Source organism: Amblyomma mixtum, chromosome 6 (assembly GCF_055824585.1).
Source record: "Amblyomma mixtum isolate Tamu chromosome 6, ASM5582458v1, whole genome shotgun sequence".
Lineage (NCBI taxonomy): Eukaryota > Metazoa > Arthropoda > Arachnida > Ixodida > Ixodidae > Amblyomma > Amblyomma mixtum.
Window position 1 is genome coordinate 20,618,545 of NC_143017.1, and position 17,516 is coordinate 20,636,060.

At 47.1% G+C, this 17,516-nt stretch overlaps 1 protein-coding gene across 2 annotated transcripts in view; it reads right to left on the minus strand.

Annotated features, from left to right (window-relative positions):
* Positions 1-570: 570 nt before the first annotated feature.
* AspRS-m (aspartyl-tRNA synthetase, mitochondrial) overlaps positions 571-17,516 on the minus strand; it is a 61,218-nt gene continuing 44,272 nt past the window's right edge. The window contains exons 13-19 of one of the 2 annotated variants that reach the window (XR_016283438.1): positions 16,359-16,502; positions 11,391-11,526; positions 10,670-10,749; positions 9,257-9,367; positions 7,147-7,222; positions 3,072-4,857; positions 571-2,586 (exon numbers count right to left, since the gene is read on the minus strand). Coding sequence is in view for 1 of the 2 variants with exons in the window: in XM_089547628.1 (XP_089403754.1) it covers positions 4,628-4,857; positions 7,147-7,222; positions 9,257-9,367; positions 10,670-10,749; positions 11,391-11,526; positions 16,359-16,502 (777 nt within the window). In the remaining variant the exon portion in view is untranslated. Of the gene's footprint in view, positions 4,858-7,146; positions 7,223-9,256; positions 9,368-10,669; positions 10,750-11,390; positions 11,527-16,358; positions 16,503-17,516 lie in introns of both variants that reach the window. The other variant, XM_089547628.1, reaches the window with a different exon arrangement.

Genomic DNA, 17,516 nt, shown 5'->3' on the forward strand with positions numbered 1-17,516 from the left:
ATCCATCCATCCATCCATCCATCCATCCATCCATCCATCCATCCATCCATCCATCCATCCATCCATCCATCCATCCATCCATCCATCCACCCACCCACCCACCCATCCACCCATCCACCCACCCATCCACCCACCCATCCACCCACCCATCCACCCACCCATCCACCCACCCATCCACCCACCCATCCACCCACCCACCCATCCATCCATCCATCCATCCATCCATCCATCCATCCATCCATCCATCCATCCATCCATCCATCCATCTCGGATTCGCGCTGCGTCGGTTATCGATGCTAAGCGTTGCTCGTTTGTCGCGTTCGATATCGGGGTATATAGAAAAGTATGCACAGGCATGTCACGCGGTTAAATCCATCGCAACTCTGAAAGCAGTATATCTTGTGCTAGTTGCCCATGAATGGGCATAATTTTTCTATCCTACTCTGTCATTTCAAGATAACAATGCGCGCTCTTATATTAGAAAAAAAAAAATGTCCGACCTGAAGTAGGTCTGGTGGTGTGTACAGTGCTCTTACATTTGTGTAGAATATTAGGAATGGTATGCTGAAAGAGGGGCTGAACATATACTTTATTCTGTCACAAAACTATACATTACATGGCACAAACTGTTTAAAACATACATTCACAAAAATCGAACAAAAATTAGACATTCTGTAAACTTGGCAACAAGATTCAGGATGAACAAAGTTTTGCAAGCTTTTTTTTTCTCTTGAGCTTGTTTTTTCAAGTTCATGGTTGCAGCTTTGCAGTGCTGCCTCATTCTCATGGTTAAGAAATAGTGCAGAATTTGTGCAATGACCTCTTCTTTGTGCTGAGCACATGGAAAAGTCAAGGTCTTTGTTTCGAGCACATGCTCCACCTTTTCCCAGTATACAGACTGACTGTCGGCATTTTTTGCAATGTGCTCCTCAGCTGTTCTCAACAGCTCAAAAGAGATTCACGTTGGGGTGCAACAGTCCACCCCTGCTCTTTGTGTTGGTCAGGGATGCTTCAGCAGAGCTGTTTTCCGGAATGTTAAAAGCAGACCGGCAACAATCGCACGTGGTGGCTTTCATCAATTTTCGGCTCAAGAATCCAACCACATAGTAAAGTATGCAGTCAACGACTTGCGCTGTATCCTTTCCGTTTACTGTGACAACATCCTCACATTCCCAGTCCTCAACAAGAATCAGTTTATCAAGCTTTTCTTTTAGCTGATCAGTGAAGCCAGGCGAAGAGTTGCTTGCACTGCCTAGTTCGATCAGGGCTCTGAAGTCTGATGCGTCTAGTAATGGCTTCTCATCGACCACGCAGCAATTCCCAAACTTGGGAGGCCTCAGAAGGCTGTAAATGGACATTGTATTGTACAGTTGCAAAAATGTTGGCATTGAAGGATGGTCATTCTGGCTTCCAGCAAGTCTTATCTTGCCAAAGAATCTTTCGATCGGATCTTGGTTCATTTTATTTGTAAGAACGTATCTGAACTCGTACTGATGCAAAAGAACCTCACAAAGCTCGAGTTGATCTCAAGGTAACTCGGAGCCCTTCAGAGGTGCTTTTTGTCAGGAACATATCTTTCGTGATATTTCCACTCTGCAGCTCTGTTTTCCAGTTATCCAACCATTCTACCCCACGTGACAGAATGCCTAGGTCAGATCCCTGCTTTGTGACACCTTCATGAGGAAACCGCCGGTTCACGGCATCGAAAAAGATTATTCAGAAACAATGTGAATTCTTGCGTGGCTTCAGTGTCTCCCAGACTGCGCACACCACGGTTTCTATAAAATCCAATACCTGCTGCCATCGAGCGACTGAACAGTCGCAGTTAGCCAATTTGCAGTTAGCCAATTCTTCTTCAAGATTATGTTTTTGTTTTTGAAGCCGCACTTTTGACTTGTAGCAGGCAGTCCTGGCACGTCGCAACATTTCAATGCGTGTTTTTTTCGATGGAATGGCCGGAATGCGAATGTGTTTCAGTTGAGAATTCTTTTTCTTTCGGGCAGCATGGATACGAAGTACATCTTTTAACTTAGCACATGCATTGCAACTTGTACTGTCTGTCACTAGTAGGCAACTGTTGTGCCGCCAGGTTCCACATTTGTCCATATATGCGCACTCGGGGCGTATATTATTGTACATTTCACCACAGGGACCACCTGCACACACATGCATTTTATGAAAGACCCGCACTGCACACTCTATATCAGCTAGGGAATTCATGGGCAAACCAGAACTTATGGTCTGTACGTTAACAATACGGCCATAAACAAAACATTTCACTGACAAGGAGTCATTATGTGATGTGGTTACTTCTAGTACTTTTCTATGAAAAGGCGCTTGGTTACTATCTTTCGGCAATTCTAGCTCACTGAAAACAACAGATTTAACCCCAAATCTGTCAGAAACCTGGTCTGCCCAGGCTTCACTTGGCAGTTTAAGGCTGGAAGCACAGCATGACAGAGCGGAAATTGTCATTTGCTGTTCTCCGTCCTGGAGGAACAGGGACTCAGTGGGTCGCTGCTCTTACGTTGGTCCATGACTTCTCTCTTGCTCCGTAGTTTTTTCAGATGACGAAGAAACTTGTTGCTGAATGAAAAGAATTGATAGAATCAGGAATGTTTCTGCCGTCCCAACTAAGCCAAAGTTTCGTTTACGTCATCTATATTATGTCATTACTTCTCTTAAACAAGTTGGTGTTATATGTTTCGTGCTATTTTGTTATTTCTCATTAATCTAAAATTTTCCTGTTACCAACCTCTTTTTTAACGCCTGAACACCGGCGCTGAAATTAAATAAATCAATGTTCACTTCCCGTATGCCACCTAATAGTGAGCAAAGCTTATGCGATTACTAGCACACTGTGCTATTAGATCTCCAATGAGATCCTGGCTAATTAATTATAATCAAATAAATATAATGAAGGGAAGAAAACATGGCTGCGGCAACCAAATCGTATTTACAATAATTTCCGCTCAGTAGTTATTGTAGAACAATATCATGATTTGTTGCGCCTAGTGAGCTTAGGTGAGGCGGCTGGAGGAATGCCATCTGAATTTAAAACAGGAAATTACCTTTTCAGCTGTATGACTAGGTGCGTCGGCAGTGCATGTGCCACTCAAAGTGTCAGTATCGTGTTGAAAAGTATCCTCTTCTTCACGTGGAGGGGGCGCGACGCTGCTGAAATCCAAGCGTGGCCTCTTACAAGGCGCGTCTGTTGATTCGGCATCAGAATGTCCTGAACTCGTTGTGTCAACCAGCAATAAACTTCGTGTATTTTCAACGGCCAGGTGAAGCTCTTCAGAAGCATTCGACGCTTCTGGCTGTCCTTGCTTCTTAGGTTTCTGAGAAGTCGGCGGCAGAGCCTGCCGTTTCCGCGGAGGTTTTCTCGTTTTCTTGCTGCACAGTCAAGTATCCTGGGCAGTTCGGGAAAAATGCTAGGCACAGCTTCGGGTGAGAGCACCGGTTTTTTTTTGTGCGTGTAGAAGGACGTTCCCCTTGTATTCCGCGTGATATGTTGCAGAGATCACTTCATTCGGGAAATGCTTCGCGTACACGTGGTCGGTAGGCTGCAAAACTCTGCTTGCTCTCGGAATCGCCCGTCGCCACTTTTCTAAACGTTCGGGTTCACGTGGAGCCTTGAAAAGTGACACACGCTCCGTACATGTCTGATACCCCGACTTGCAATTCGGTACAAAGCACTTCTTGCCCATTTTGAAGCGCAGCAAGCCTGAGCGCAACTAATTGCACTCGGCGTCACATGCCGCGGCGTGGTATACGTTGAGTGAATCCCAGCAGAATACCAATCAGCCGAACAATGCACCCACAGGACTCACAGGCACAATCAAACAATTTTCGAGAACCCGGAGAAGCCTTCACACAAACAAACACGAGTTTCAGGAAATTTCCGAACGCATGCGAGCGGGCAGCGCGGGCCCCTGGGCTCCCATACTACAGCGCCATCTGTACTCTTGCGGCGAAAACTACCGCTGACTCAAGGTCATCTGCGAACACAATCTGCCCGCGCCTTCTCTCTACAGGGAGCGGTGAGTGTCAGCACCTAAATTATTCTTACACCATGGCCATGGCCGACAAGTCAACCCTAGCAGTCTATACCATCAACCTCCAAGCACTGATGCCAGGGTGGGAGCATTCCATACATTAGTATACCGTCAAATCTTCGATGCAGCCCTCGACATTCAAGCCGCACTGTGTTGGGTCTGAGAAATGGAGCCAAGGCCATCGATTACTTGGTCCTCAAGTGCGAAAAGCTGTTGCCGTGCCCTGCTATGGATGCCATTTTACTACAGGAGTTTGGCTTTCTTGAACCATGCAGGTGATCGAAGCCGTCTTATTGGAGCCAGGGCCAGGTTCGGGGCTCGTACCGCCTTTGCATTAAGCAACCAGGCAACGAGGTTTGCTCCTCAGCCGTAGCCCTTAAACACCTCTCAAGACCAAAACGCCTGTAAAGGTGAGGACAAGGGATCTCAACTTACACAAATGTAGAGCTTAGGAGGTGCCATGAGTGCTCCACAATGCGGCCAAGACCGTGCATACAACAAAACGGCGGCTGCCTCAGTGGTGGCGTATTGTGCGCGGCCAGCCATGATTAATTATATAAAACTATAATTTATTCGGATTCGGATGTGCGCACAGGTCCAAGTGGGGCAGGAGGTGCCTGTCCTAGGTGGTGTGGAGCAGGGGAGGACCACCCATCCAAGTGGTAGAGTTTCCTCTCGCTGGGTGCCAGGGGTGCGGGTGCGCCGGCCATCAGGTCACGGCCCTCGGCCGACTTGGGGAAGGCGATGACGTCTCGAATGCTAGGCGCTCCACAGGCCAGGCACACCAGCCGGTCCAGCCCTGTGCCAGAAATAAGCAGCCCCGTCTTGACAGCATGTTCTAGAAAATTGTTTTGGTAAGTGCCGCAAGCGAAGAGAGGAAGGTGGGAGTGAAAGAAGAAAGAGAGAAAGGGCTAGGTGCCATAGTGGAGGGTTCCGGAATAATGTTGACCACGTGGGGATCTTTGGTGTGCATTGACATCGCACAGCACATGGGCGCTTTTTGCATTTCGCCTCCATCGAAAGCGGCCAACGCGGCCGGGTTCGCTAGACTTGCTTTTATGAGACAGCTCGTTCGGTCGAAAAGACGTCGGCATCGTAGTAGTAGTTGTGAGCACTGCTCGTCGAAAAAAATCGTATCATGCCAGCCGTTTGCCACAAAATGTTCCAGATGGTGTCATATGATTCAGCATTTTGTGCAGCATAAGTTAAGTTACAGCCTAGCTCGCCGCAGAGCTTTGAACTGGCGACCCATAATCAGGGGCTATGTATCATGTGTCGTTCGGGTGTCCACCAAGACAAGTGACACTGTCAGTGCATAATTTCCTTTTCTAAAAAAAAAAAAAATTCGATTTCTCCAGCGGCCAAGGCTTCCACCGAACGGGCAATGGCGTTCATTCCATGGACTCCCTGGCAGCGCTGCAAGACACTTTTGCGTTCCACTCTTGAAGGTAAAGCTTAAGCATCCTCCAAATTTTTTCACTCCGCTTCCAAAAACAAGCAGATACAGAAAACTGGGCGAACTAGCCATAATTCATCAAAAAAAAACAGTGCAGAAAGGCTACAGTGGAAGACAAGTACAGACTAACAGCAGTTTACTGAAGCCAGCAATAAAGGGCGAATATCGTACTTTCACGAATATAATGCAACTATGCGACTATGGTGGCCGCGGCTGGCGAAAGACAGGGTTAATTGGAGAGACATAGGAGAGGCCTTTGCCCTGCATTGGGCGTAGTCAGGCTGATGATGATGATGATAAAAAAATCCACACGGGATCATGGCATGTGATGCAACAAATCAGCGTTAGCAGTGTTCGCTGTACATTTCGGTTTTACTCTGATCGCCTTCCCAATGCGTCTTACAGTTTGACTTTGTTGCACTGCTGTGTGAGCTCCATGGTGGAGCAGACATCTGAACTAGTTGGCTGGGCCCCATGGTCCACGAAAACCTCTGATAAAAAAAATCAGATTTTCGCGACCAAACTGGGGGCGCACCTATTATGTGGGTAAATACAGTATACGATGGTTTTGCGTGGTCCCCTGAAAGTTGTATAATTTACGTTGTTCCAGAATGTTGAAGTTACTTTGCTCGCCACATCTCGAAAGACCAGCTTTAAATTGTGTGCAGCTGAGACTGGCGGGCCTTCTTTTCGATGACCGCCGAGCATACTTGTTGCTATCCTTGCCGCCAGTCATTGAGTTCACTGTGGGCGCAGGTCAGCCCCACAAATTTTCTTTAGGAAGCCTTCTTGCGCCGTCTTCCTCACTGCCTGATAATACTGACTATGAGTGAAAAATCCTGTCCCAAGATAACCTAGTTTCCAATTTTTTTGTCAGTGTCATATTCACGTTGATTTTCCTCATTTTAAAGGGAAACTGCATAGTTTTTAGAAATCAACGAGCTTAAGAGGGCCGAATGTGTGAAACTTGCAGGTAAAGCACGCGAAGTCTTTCCGGGTTGGCACTTGAAATAGTGAAGTAATCGCCGATTAAAATCCAGACGCCCTTCAAGCTTCTCTGCAGCGCACAACGCCAAGTGAGGGCGACTGATGACGTCAACGAAGGTAGCGGTACATTTCCAATGCACAAACACCTGCTTTGAAGGAAAAAACCAATGCCACCGAAGGCAAACCCTGCCGAGAGTTGTTTGGCAGCGTCCAACGAGTCAGGGCAGGGTGTGGCTGACGACAGCGGTAATTTGAAATCATACCTTCCATGACGTCACGCTGAGTGTCCCTGCACTCCTTCAGTGCATTGACGAGAAGAGCAAAATTCAATCGTCGATTACGTCACTATTTTAAATGCTAGTGCAAAAACACTAAGCATGCTTTACCTATAGCCTACATAGATTTGAATCCTTGAATATCGCAAAATTCTAAAAGAAGTGCTTTAGTTGCCCTTTAAGATAACTGCCATTAGCTGCCATGTTGCGAAATGTTTCTTAAGGTTTACTACAAAAGAAATCCTTAATGTAGAAGGCTACTCGACCATGCAACTGCACAAAAAAAGAAGCCCATTATTCTCCGACATAAACCCCAGCCCCACAAGGATCTTGCACAGTGACAGCCACAGCAATGGTGATGGTGACTGACCGAGGGCGATGCCCCCGTGTGGTGGTGCCCCCGAATCCAGGGCCTCCAGCAGGTGGCTCAGCTCCTGGACGTCCTCCTGCAAGGCCTCTTCTGCTCAACACATGCACACCCGGTCAATTTGGACCCACTCACTAAAAGAAATGCCCAGTTGGAAAAGAACAACTACACGCATCTCTCCTTCCCGACAAGAAATGCCCAGGCTTCAAAAATGTTGGATGTTATGTATGAACTTCCAGGATTTGCTCAATAATGGCCACTGCATTTTAGAAATGCAAAGAAATGCAAAGCACTGAGAGATTCCATACAGAAAAGTTCCTCACAGCATCATTAAATTTAGGTACCGAGTAAACGCGTGTAAGGGCCGAACTTTCTTTTCCCGATTCAAGGGCCAATTTTCAGGGTGCGGCCCATACACGCGAAGGGTGAGTATTTTTAAAAACATACCAATCTGGGAATAAGCGACATTTATTCTACGTTCAGGTGTCACTCGCAGAGCCTTCCGACTACAAGCTGGTGCTGTGCTCTGGTGCATGCTCATCCCTCAAGAAGTTGCGAAGCATGTCCACTGTCAACGCGTAGCTGTTGTTCCACACTTCCCACGGCGCAAGCATTTCGAAGGCTATTGCCATGTGGTTCATGGAAAGTTTGCGTGCGGCCCTTACACAAATTTTTTTCTTTAATAATGCGGCCCCTACATGGGTGTGGCCTTTACATGCATTTATACGCCAATCTTGATAATTTTGAAACATCTAAACGTGGGAGAATACATAGTTACAACACCATTTACCCCTGATTTTGCTAAAAGTGGAGGGTTAAGCTTTCGTGATGGTGTGTGGTATGTGTTTAACTCTTTCCTTACCATGGGAAAACAGGCAGTTTCAATGCCGTGCGAGTATATTTTTTTTGCATCCATTAATTTAACTTTTTCTTTGTTGCAGCGCATCATAAGACAGCTCATAAAATTCTAATAAATAAAATACAGTTTTCAACTGTAAAAAGAAACACCAATGTATGTAGTTTACAAAAGAAGAAAATATGACAAAATTTGAGACACAAAAAAAAGTGACAAATATATTAAACATAACCTGTGGAAAATAGGAGAATAAAAAATGTAGAATATATGTCTTGTGCACAACTACGCCAAAAATGAGTATCCAAAGCTACAGTACGCTTCGTGCTAAACGTTTTTGGTTTGCTCGCTTGCATTGCTTTACACTGCAGTGGCAAGGCGGACCATCTTGCAGATAACTGTGCCTGCCGCAGCACCTTCAGAGAGGCTCTTCAACCTCCTCAGCAATGGGGGAAACAAAAGAAATCGCAGACAGGCACCTGTCAAAGTCCGAGCTTGGAGGAGCAGTGATCTCTCCCCAAACTGTGAACAGCCGTCATATCTTCATGCGCAAAGCTGTCACCTGCACCTACAAAGTCAGGTGTCGATGCTGTTAAGTGCCAGTGCCAGAAGAAGTCACCACCTTGGGTGTCGTGCTTGCGCTATCGCTCTCATTTGAGAGGTTCCGTGCAAAGTTCAAAAATGCCTCCCCATGCGACTGACGAAAAGAACAGATCCAGAAACTGAGGTACAGTCCTTTTGCAACATACTGAATGGCGTTACTTGTAAAGAAGCAAGCCAGACTGTTCAGAATGGGGCATTCTGCGTCATCACTAAAAGTTTGGTTTGGTTTATGGAGGTTTAACGTCCCAAAGTGACTCAGGCTATGAGGGACGACGTAGTGGAGGGCTCCGGATATTTCGACCACCTGGGGCTCTTTAATGTGCACTGACACCGCACAGTACACGGACCTCTAGAATTTAGGCTCCATCGAAGTTCGGCCGCCGCGGCCAGGATCGAACCTGCGTCTTTCGAGTCAGCAGCCGAGTGCCATAACCACTGAATAAGCACAGTAAGGAAAGAGTTAATGTCCCAAAGCGACACACGGGCTATGAAGGGCGTCATAGTGGAGGGCTGAGGATAATTTAAACTGCCTGGGGTTCTTCCGCATGCATCGACATCATTGCAGAGCACATGGGCACCTTGCGTTTCACTTCCATCAAAACACTGTCTCCGCCTCCAAGAACACACCTCTCTCTCAGCAGCCGAGCGCGCTCTCACCTGCAGGATGTTCTCAAGCACGTGCCTCTGGGTGGGTGCATGGTGGATGCGGATGGAGCCTCCGGCCACCTCCCAGCCATTGAGGACGAGGTCGTAGTGCTGGCCCCGGACCTGCAGAAGAGGAGGGCAACCCCGTGTAAGGCTTCTTTTAAACACCCTCTGAGCAAACACATTGTACAGCCTTGAGAACAGCGCTCTTTGATATTGCCGGTCGCGAAACTTCCCATAGGAACCGCATACCCAAAAAAACGGCAGTCCGAGGAGGCCAAAATTCGGGTGTTTAAGCATTGCCACGCGGCTCCCGGTCAATAACATGATTCATTGTAGGGGGTACAGCGCGAATAAGACGAAGCAAGAAGATTACACAGACGAGCGTTGACTCGGAACTGACTTTTTTATTGAAAGGAGCGAACATATACACACAATAATCACGTGGAAAAGCAGAGCAAAGAGCATTGGTCCACGTTTTTCCCCATGATTATTGTGTATATGTTTGCTCATTTCAATAAAAAATTCAGTTTCGAGAAGCAGCGCTCGTCTGTGTAGTCTTCTTGCTTCGTCCTTTGTTTTGTTCGTGCTGTACCCCCCACCATGAATTATTACAAACTCGCCCGACTATCCATCCTTCTTCAATAACATGAACCATGTTCAAGTTGCAAACTTCAAGACTGCCGATAAACTCACCATCGCGTGGCAAGAAAAACCAGTGAAATAGATGCATTACCGAAAATCCATAGATATAACAGTAACACAGATAAATTCAGAGATAAAAGAAGCAAGAAAAAGAGTGCTTTTCAAAAGACAATGCCAACACTTTACAACAGCTCTTATTTCCCGCTTCCAGATGGCGCCACCATCTGTAAGCAGCCAGAAAGTGGCTACTGGGACTATACTCCATTTCATACATAGCAGGCAACGCTGCCAAAGCTAGCGCGCCTGTTCGCACAGGCTAAGTCCGCACGCAAAAAGTAAGAGAAATCGCGATAGCGAAGCCCAGCTGGCCTGTCCGAGACAAATATACCGTGGCCCGAGCCCGTCCAGGCCTCGGGTGAATAGACTTCCGCAAGGCCCGAGCTGGGCCCGCGGGCCGGGCCGGGTACGGGCTTTTGGGCCAGCCTGAGCCCGTGCACAGCTCTAGTTCACACTCCATGAAAATTATTGCCAGAGAGCCCGAACACTGAGCGCCTCATAGCTTCGACCGTGATTTACAATGCTGCCACATCATTTTACACCGCTCTTTGTATTCGTCCAAACAATGGCCGGAGTTTCGAGAAGAACGAATGATACGTGGCGGAGTAATATAGTTTCGCGGATGCACTACTTCAGCAACCTCCGCAGCGTTGCCTGCTGTGTGTGAAACGGAGTATAGTTACTTTCCGAGTGTCCCCGACTGTTATGATGACTGTCACTCACACTGAGGGGCTCCGTGAACAGCAGGTGGGCGTCGTCGGGGTGAGGTGCAGTGAAGGGGTGGTGGTTGGACCTCAGGGACCCTGTGCACACGCAAAGGTGGGCTGTAGCAACCACACGGTGGGTGAGAGTAAAACTGGTCGGAAGCGAGTTACTAGCAAGGAAGAAAAAGTGCCGCAGCTCAAGGCTTCACTTTCCTTGCTAATGGTAACAACATCAGGCTCTCCAAACAAAACAATATGCTACCACTAAAAGTGAACGCTAAATATGGAAACCAAAGTGCTTTTTTTCCGCCATTAAAGTATGGTATATATTCATTACCACCAGCAAGTAAATCAGTATGCTCACAGCCCGCATTCCACACTTCAATAAAAAACTACCTTTCGTCAACTTATTCAACTTCAAGCCATACCTAAGCTTGCCATGTTCCCCACTCCAACAGGCAACACCAAAATCGCTCCTCATTTCGAATATTTTGATTTTCTCCCCATTCCAGTTCTCATAGTCTCTACGTCTTTACTCAGCCCATCAGTATTTGGTGTCCTTGTTTTTTTTCCTCTCTTGCTCGTATGCCTTTCAACACCGTACGTATTTGCGCCTCCAGCCAGGCAAGGAAGAGTCTACACGCTTCTTCCTCCCTGTCCCCTGTGGCACAGAGTTCAAACATGCCCCAGCTCCAGAAACAACAGATGGCCGGAGGAGGAGTCCGTCTGGAGCCACCCACCGTCTGAGTCCAGCCGGAAGAGGGGGAAGTCGGTGACCCACAGGAAGCGGAAGTCGTCAGGGCTCAGCTGCTCGGCTCGGCCGCCCTCGCACAGCACCTCGTGCACCGCCGGCCGCAGGTGCCCCAGCACCTGTCGCTGCATCACCACAGCATTGCGCAACAGGCAACCTCCCAAATAAAAATGGTCTATAAACTTTCTGTAAACTGTCTATACACTTCTTGTAGACTCTCTCACTCTGCTAGTAGTGAATGGCCATATATCTAATGGGTGTTAAAGGTGCACTGAAGAGCAATCTGAGCTTTACCGCTGGAACTCAATCTACACAATCCAAGCGTTCTTAGAAACTTCCATTTATTGCCCTGTGCAGCCGGTTTCCCTAATTTAAATCGGATTAACATCGGGCTCCCGCCTTTTTTTTTTTTCATTCCCCGCGTACGGTGGGAGGAGTCGCCCAACCTTTCACCCAGTTCCGTGGCGGCTTGCCGCTCTGCCATCGGCAGAATGATACGCCATGATCAGCGTATTTTTATTTCCGTGAGTTTAATTTGCAGCTATGTAGCCTCTGACAAGATCTACTTATTCACGGAAACCTAAAAGCAAAATAAAAGCGAAAGCAAAGTCACCACGTGACTACCTGCAAGGCACTCCACGCATTGGTCGACTCCTCCCACCGTCTGCGGGGAATTAAAAAAAAAAGGTGGTAGCCGGACGTTAATCCAATTTAAATAAGGGAAATCAGCCGCACAGGGCAATAATTCAAAGTTTCTAAGAATGCTCGGAACGTGTAGATTCCGTTCCCGTGGCAAAAAGATGAGTTCAGATTCCTCTTCAGTGCACCTTTAACTGTTTGCAGATCGTTATTTCAAATCCTGTGAGAGATACGTCGGTGCAGTCTGTGAAGGTGAGAATTGCACCGCAAGGCGGACATTATGTTTGTGATAGAGCTCAGTAATGAAACGACTCATTAACTAAAATTAACTAATCAACTTTTTTACTTTTGATTCCAAGGGTCAACTTTATATTAAGAAATTGAAAGCTGTCCATATAGAAGTTGCGTATAGTTCTTAACTCGGCAATACGCTTCGAAATATTCGTCAAAAATGGCAATTTTTTAGCTCGTAAAGTTTGCTTCCCGCAATGCACATTTCTAAAATGGCATCGCTGGGCGCAGTATTGTAACGGAAATCACGTTAACTGCATTTACGGTGTAAAATAGACAAACTGCTTCCGTATTTTGATGCATTAGAAATGCGAGCAGCATCATTTTAAAAATGTGCATAGCGGTAAGCCAAGTTTATGAGCTAAAAAATGTGTGTTTTTGATCTAAGTATTTCGAAAAGCGTTGCCAATAAAGAAAATTTACAAACTGGACTCAGCTTTTATGCTGACGGCCTTCGAATTCTTAATACAATGTTGGTCTCTAAAATCAAAAAAGTTTATTAGTTAATTTTAATTAATTAATTGCTTAATCACTGAACTCTGTCATCACATACATAACATCCACCTGCTGTACAATCCACCTGCACAGACCTCACCGATGTGCCTCTCATAAAATAATGATCTGTAAGGTGTTAAAAAAATATCAGGTATAGACTGTCTATAGGATTTGCATTGTTGATAGACTATTCTATAGGATTTGTCAACAAAAAGTCCATAGGCTTAATTATTGACAAAAGTCTATGCATAGCGCATAGACTGTCTTAAGAAATTTTCGTAAGGGTTGCATGACCTTTGTCATCATCAGCAGCAGCAGCCACGGCTGTGTCTGAGTAATTAATGGTTTATTAACAAAATAAAAACAGAAGTCAAAAGATGTTGCTAGCCGTGCCATTTGCCACCGAAACCTCAAGCACCTGAGCTAAGGCTAGTGGGAATAAACGGACAGGGAGAGGACAGGAAGGGGGAAGAAACAGGGGATTAATAAGGAACAGGGTTAATTGGGGGCATTAGTGGGAAAGGCCTTCATCGGGATTTGTACATAGTGTACCATATTTACTCGCACAATGATCGCACCCCCGAATTTTGTTGGCGAAATTCAATTTTTTTTATTCCCCGCGTAATGATCGCACTCCAAATTTGCCGCTGCAATTTGTCGTGTGCCAAGTTGGTCATCCCGCAGCAAACGTTGGTTCCCAAAGCATAACGGGCTGTCTAAATGCGGTTATGCTTATGCGCAGACACCACAAACTTGACAGCGGTTATCTCGAATCATAGTTCTCTGTTGACAAGGCTCGCTGGGTTGTGGAGCAATGAACGAAGTGATGTGATCTGGAGAGAAGTGACATTTGCAAATATCTTGCAGCGCAGTTGGCGCAGTGTCGAGAGAGCCGTCCGACACCGCTGTCCAGTTGTACAGCCAAATACATCGCCCGCACCGCTCGCAAGCCACCCGCACCAAGGAAACAACTCTACAGTGGATCCCTGGGCGCCAGCGTCAGAAAAACCGTGCTAAACTATCTTGTTCTCGTAAGTAATAAGCCCTGGGATACGGGAATGTCAAAAATGAATCCTCCTTGAGGATCGCTGACCTGTACAGAGTTGCTGGTAGGATTAATTACTGCGATACAAGCTAGTTTTATGCACGCAGCCGCGTAGCAGCTGCCGCCGTTGCAGAGCGATTGACTCAATCTGCTTGCACGCCAGCTCCGCTCCTAAGGCGCTGCTGAAATCGATTGCATATATTTCTTTTAATATGAAACAATACGAAACAAGCTAGGCCTGCATAAAAGGCTGCATAAAAGCGCCATCGCGTGGCACTATGCACACTGCCTATTCTGATGCGTTGCTCTTGGATCATGATTTAGTGTAAAGAAAGTATGTTCTTGAAGCAGGCCACCTCGTGCGCTTTTCACACTCTACCTTCTTGGTTAACGACGTAAACCAAGGCCACCAAGCTCGGTTCCCGGTAACCGCATTTAGCGGCGTAACGGCGGGTACAGTATAATCTCGTTACTACGAACCTCACATTAACGAATTTTTCATATTTACGAACTTTTTCAGAATCCCCGTCAAAATATCTATATTTTCAATGTAAAAATATTTCACTACTACGAATTTCAAAATACCGAACATTTCAGAATAACGAGCATAATTTATTTGCCCACCTATTATAAATGCACCTCATTATTACGAACTTACCCCGGAGAAGTGAGCCGACTCCCCGAGAGGCACACGCTAACTCTGCTAATCGCCAAGGGCAGGCATCCGATACAATCCAGTCCAATCCGAAGCCGCCTCGCAACCGGAAGTTGGCTCGTCTCTCCTCCTCTGTTTTTTTTTCTCCCACGGTGTGCCACGGCTGGTCTCGACGCGTGCGCTCTCTCCTCTCTCCTTAAGAGAGAGCGAGAGAGCGCGCGCGTCGAGACCGACCGTGGGTGTGCATGTGACTAGACTACCTCCGCGCTTTTCTTTTTTTGTGTGCGGCCGCCGCGAACGCGAGGCCTAGTCGTTTCTCGCCGCTGCGTGTTGACTGTGCTGACGATGAATTCTGCGGGCGCCAGCGTCAAGATGAAGCGACGGCAGTTCACGCTTAAGGAAACACATCGTTTCGGAAGCGCCTAGTGCAGCGCTGTTAAACCTTCGGCTCGGACTCCCGACAGCCATAAATGTCCGCCAGGCTGCCGAAATGGTAACTGGGGTGTGGTGGAACGTAAAGGCCTCGACCATCAACAACTGCTGGAGGAAAGCTGGCCTGGTGAAATCGCCGCTTCACACAGAAGACTGCGATGACGCTGATAGCACGGATGACGACAGCGCAAAAGAGGTGCGGACTGAAGTCACTGCGAAACTCTCTGTAGACTCTTCTGTAACTTTTGCCGACTACGCCGAGTCGGAAAATGCTGCCCCTGACTGTAGAAGACATCGTGAGCAGCGTTCGCGAGTATGGAGAGCGCGGCGAAGAAAATGAACTGGACGACGATGCCGACTCGCCGCCTGCAGACCAAGCGGCCGAACCTGTGTCTAGTGCGGAGGTTCTTGCATCCATAGGCAAACTTTGCACATTCATCGGACGTTGTAGCGATGTGCCTGATTCTGTGCTCCAAAAAGTTGACGTTGAAGAGTTCGTCCTGGGGCGCCTGTGTCGCACCCGCCAGAATCACGGATTTCTTCAAATAAACGAGCGCTGAACCTCTCGTTTGCGTTCCTGTTTGAAAATTACATAGCTTGTCGTGTGCCCTTCCTGAAGGTACAGTATTTTCATTGTCCAGTAATACTACTACCTTTTTTCGCGAGTCTTTCGTTATTACGATATTTCAAAATAACAAACGATTATTCGCGACCCCGCGAAGTTCGTTGTATCGAGATTTCACTGTAGCGCGCCCATGTGACAAGGGTAGGCTGGCCTACAACTTGTTTGTGTTTTCGGTGGTAAAAAATTTTTTGCAGAACATTTGCCCCGCATAATGATCACACCCCTAAATTTGCATCAATTTTTTGAAAAAAGAAATGTGACCATTATGAGAGTAAATGCGGTATGAGAGTAAATGCGGTATACGAAGAGGACAGCGATAAGGAGGTCAAAGATGAAGAGGACAGGTGAGCGGAAAGCAGGTTCGCGGAAGTAAATGCCGTTTTCGTGCTGTCCCTGCTGTCGGTCCCATTTGTTTTTTCAGCCGGCATACATTCGAGGAAAGTTTTTTTTTATTTGGCCTTCAACTTCCGGGTGTCTGCTTAGGATCGTGGCTGGCCCAGATTCGAGTAAATATGGTAGACTGTTTCTTTACTCCTCTGCATACGTCAAGGGCCTCACATGTGGGGCAGTGCCTGAGGAGTGGGGTACATAAAAGCATTGAGACAACAAGTGCCCCAAACCTAACTAGAGAACGCAGCATAGACGGCCGAGACTGCCATCTGATACGGCACCAAACATGGTGAGCAAGAAAAGCCCACTCTCTGCACACTCAGAACGCACACAATCCTTGCCGTCCAACTTGGTGCATCCTTAGGTGGTGAAGGAAAATGCTTACCGTGGCGTCTGTGTGGCCGGCACACAGCAGGAGTGAATCCCACGGTCGGGTGTCCAGCTCTGCTGCCAGCCGCTCCACCAGCTGGGATGGGAGGCTGCCTGGTTTGCCCCCATTCACCACCAGGGGCACCTCGAACAGGGCACCCTGCATCATAAGAACACCGCAACAACTAGAATTTGGTCCATTTTGTGCAGCTAGTCCGAGTTCTGTGAGAAACCAAATCAGAGGTTTCAAACCAATTCGAACGCCCAGAGCCAAATTTTTTTATCCAACAAATATCTTCTTAATAAGGCGGAAGCCTTTACCGCCTCATCGTTGTAAGCCGGAGCTGTCGACAGAAATGTCATGTTTTTCAATGGTCAAAATGGCCGTGACGTCACAGTGCGTAAATTTCAAAAGGGGCCAATTGTACTTTGGCTAGTAACCAGGCAAGCAATTAAAGGGGTCATATAGTGATGCTCCAAGTAAGTGTGACTGAGATAGTTAATTAGTTAATTAACCAAATAGCCTAATTAAACTTTCTAGTCAGACCAGATAAATAAATAAAACCGAGTAGGAAATTGGTCGAGTTGGGGAATCGAACCAGGGTCTCCGGAGTGTCTCGCTAGCCACTCCACCATGCCAGCATGATGGTCCTTCACTCCCATCTTCCTCCCTTCGCTTATGGCGAGGTTTAGGTGCCCACCGAGATACGCAAGACAGATACATTTCCTTTCCTCAAAAACCAATTTACCAACGAACAAGGCGTAGGCGATGGCGTTCTGTGGACTCCCTGACAGCGTTGCAAGACGCTGTCGCATTCCACTCTTAGAGGCGAAGCTCAACATCTTAACCACACATCAGTGACACAAGCAGCAACACCGCGCTTAAGGCTTTCGCCTCACCGCACTTTAGGTCAACAAAGTGCCCCCCTGAATTTTTTTTCCTAACAAAGTTTGTCAGAAAATGAGAGAGGAGGAACTGTAGGATGCTGGCCGGAGGTCACACATTCGCGCTTCCTTTTTCTTCACACAGCTTGCACAGAGTGATGCCAAACATTCTGGCCAGAAAGCGCTGGCTGGTAAGAACATATCATCAAACTTTGTAACCAAGCTCCATGTAGTAATGAACAAAGGGTGCACGGAAACAATATGTTGTGAATTCGCAACACTGGGCACA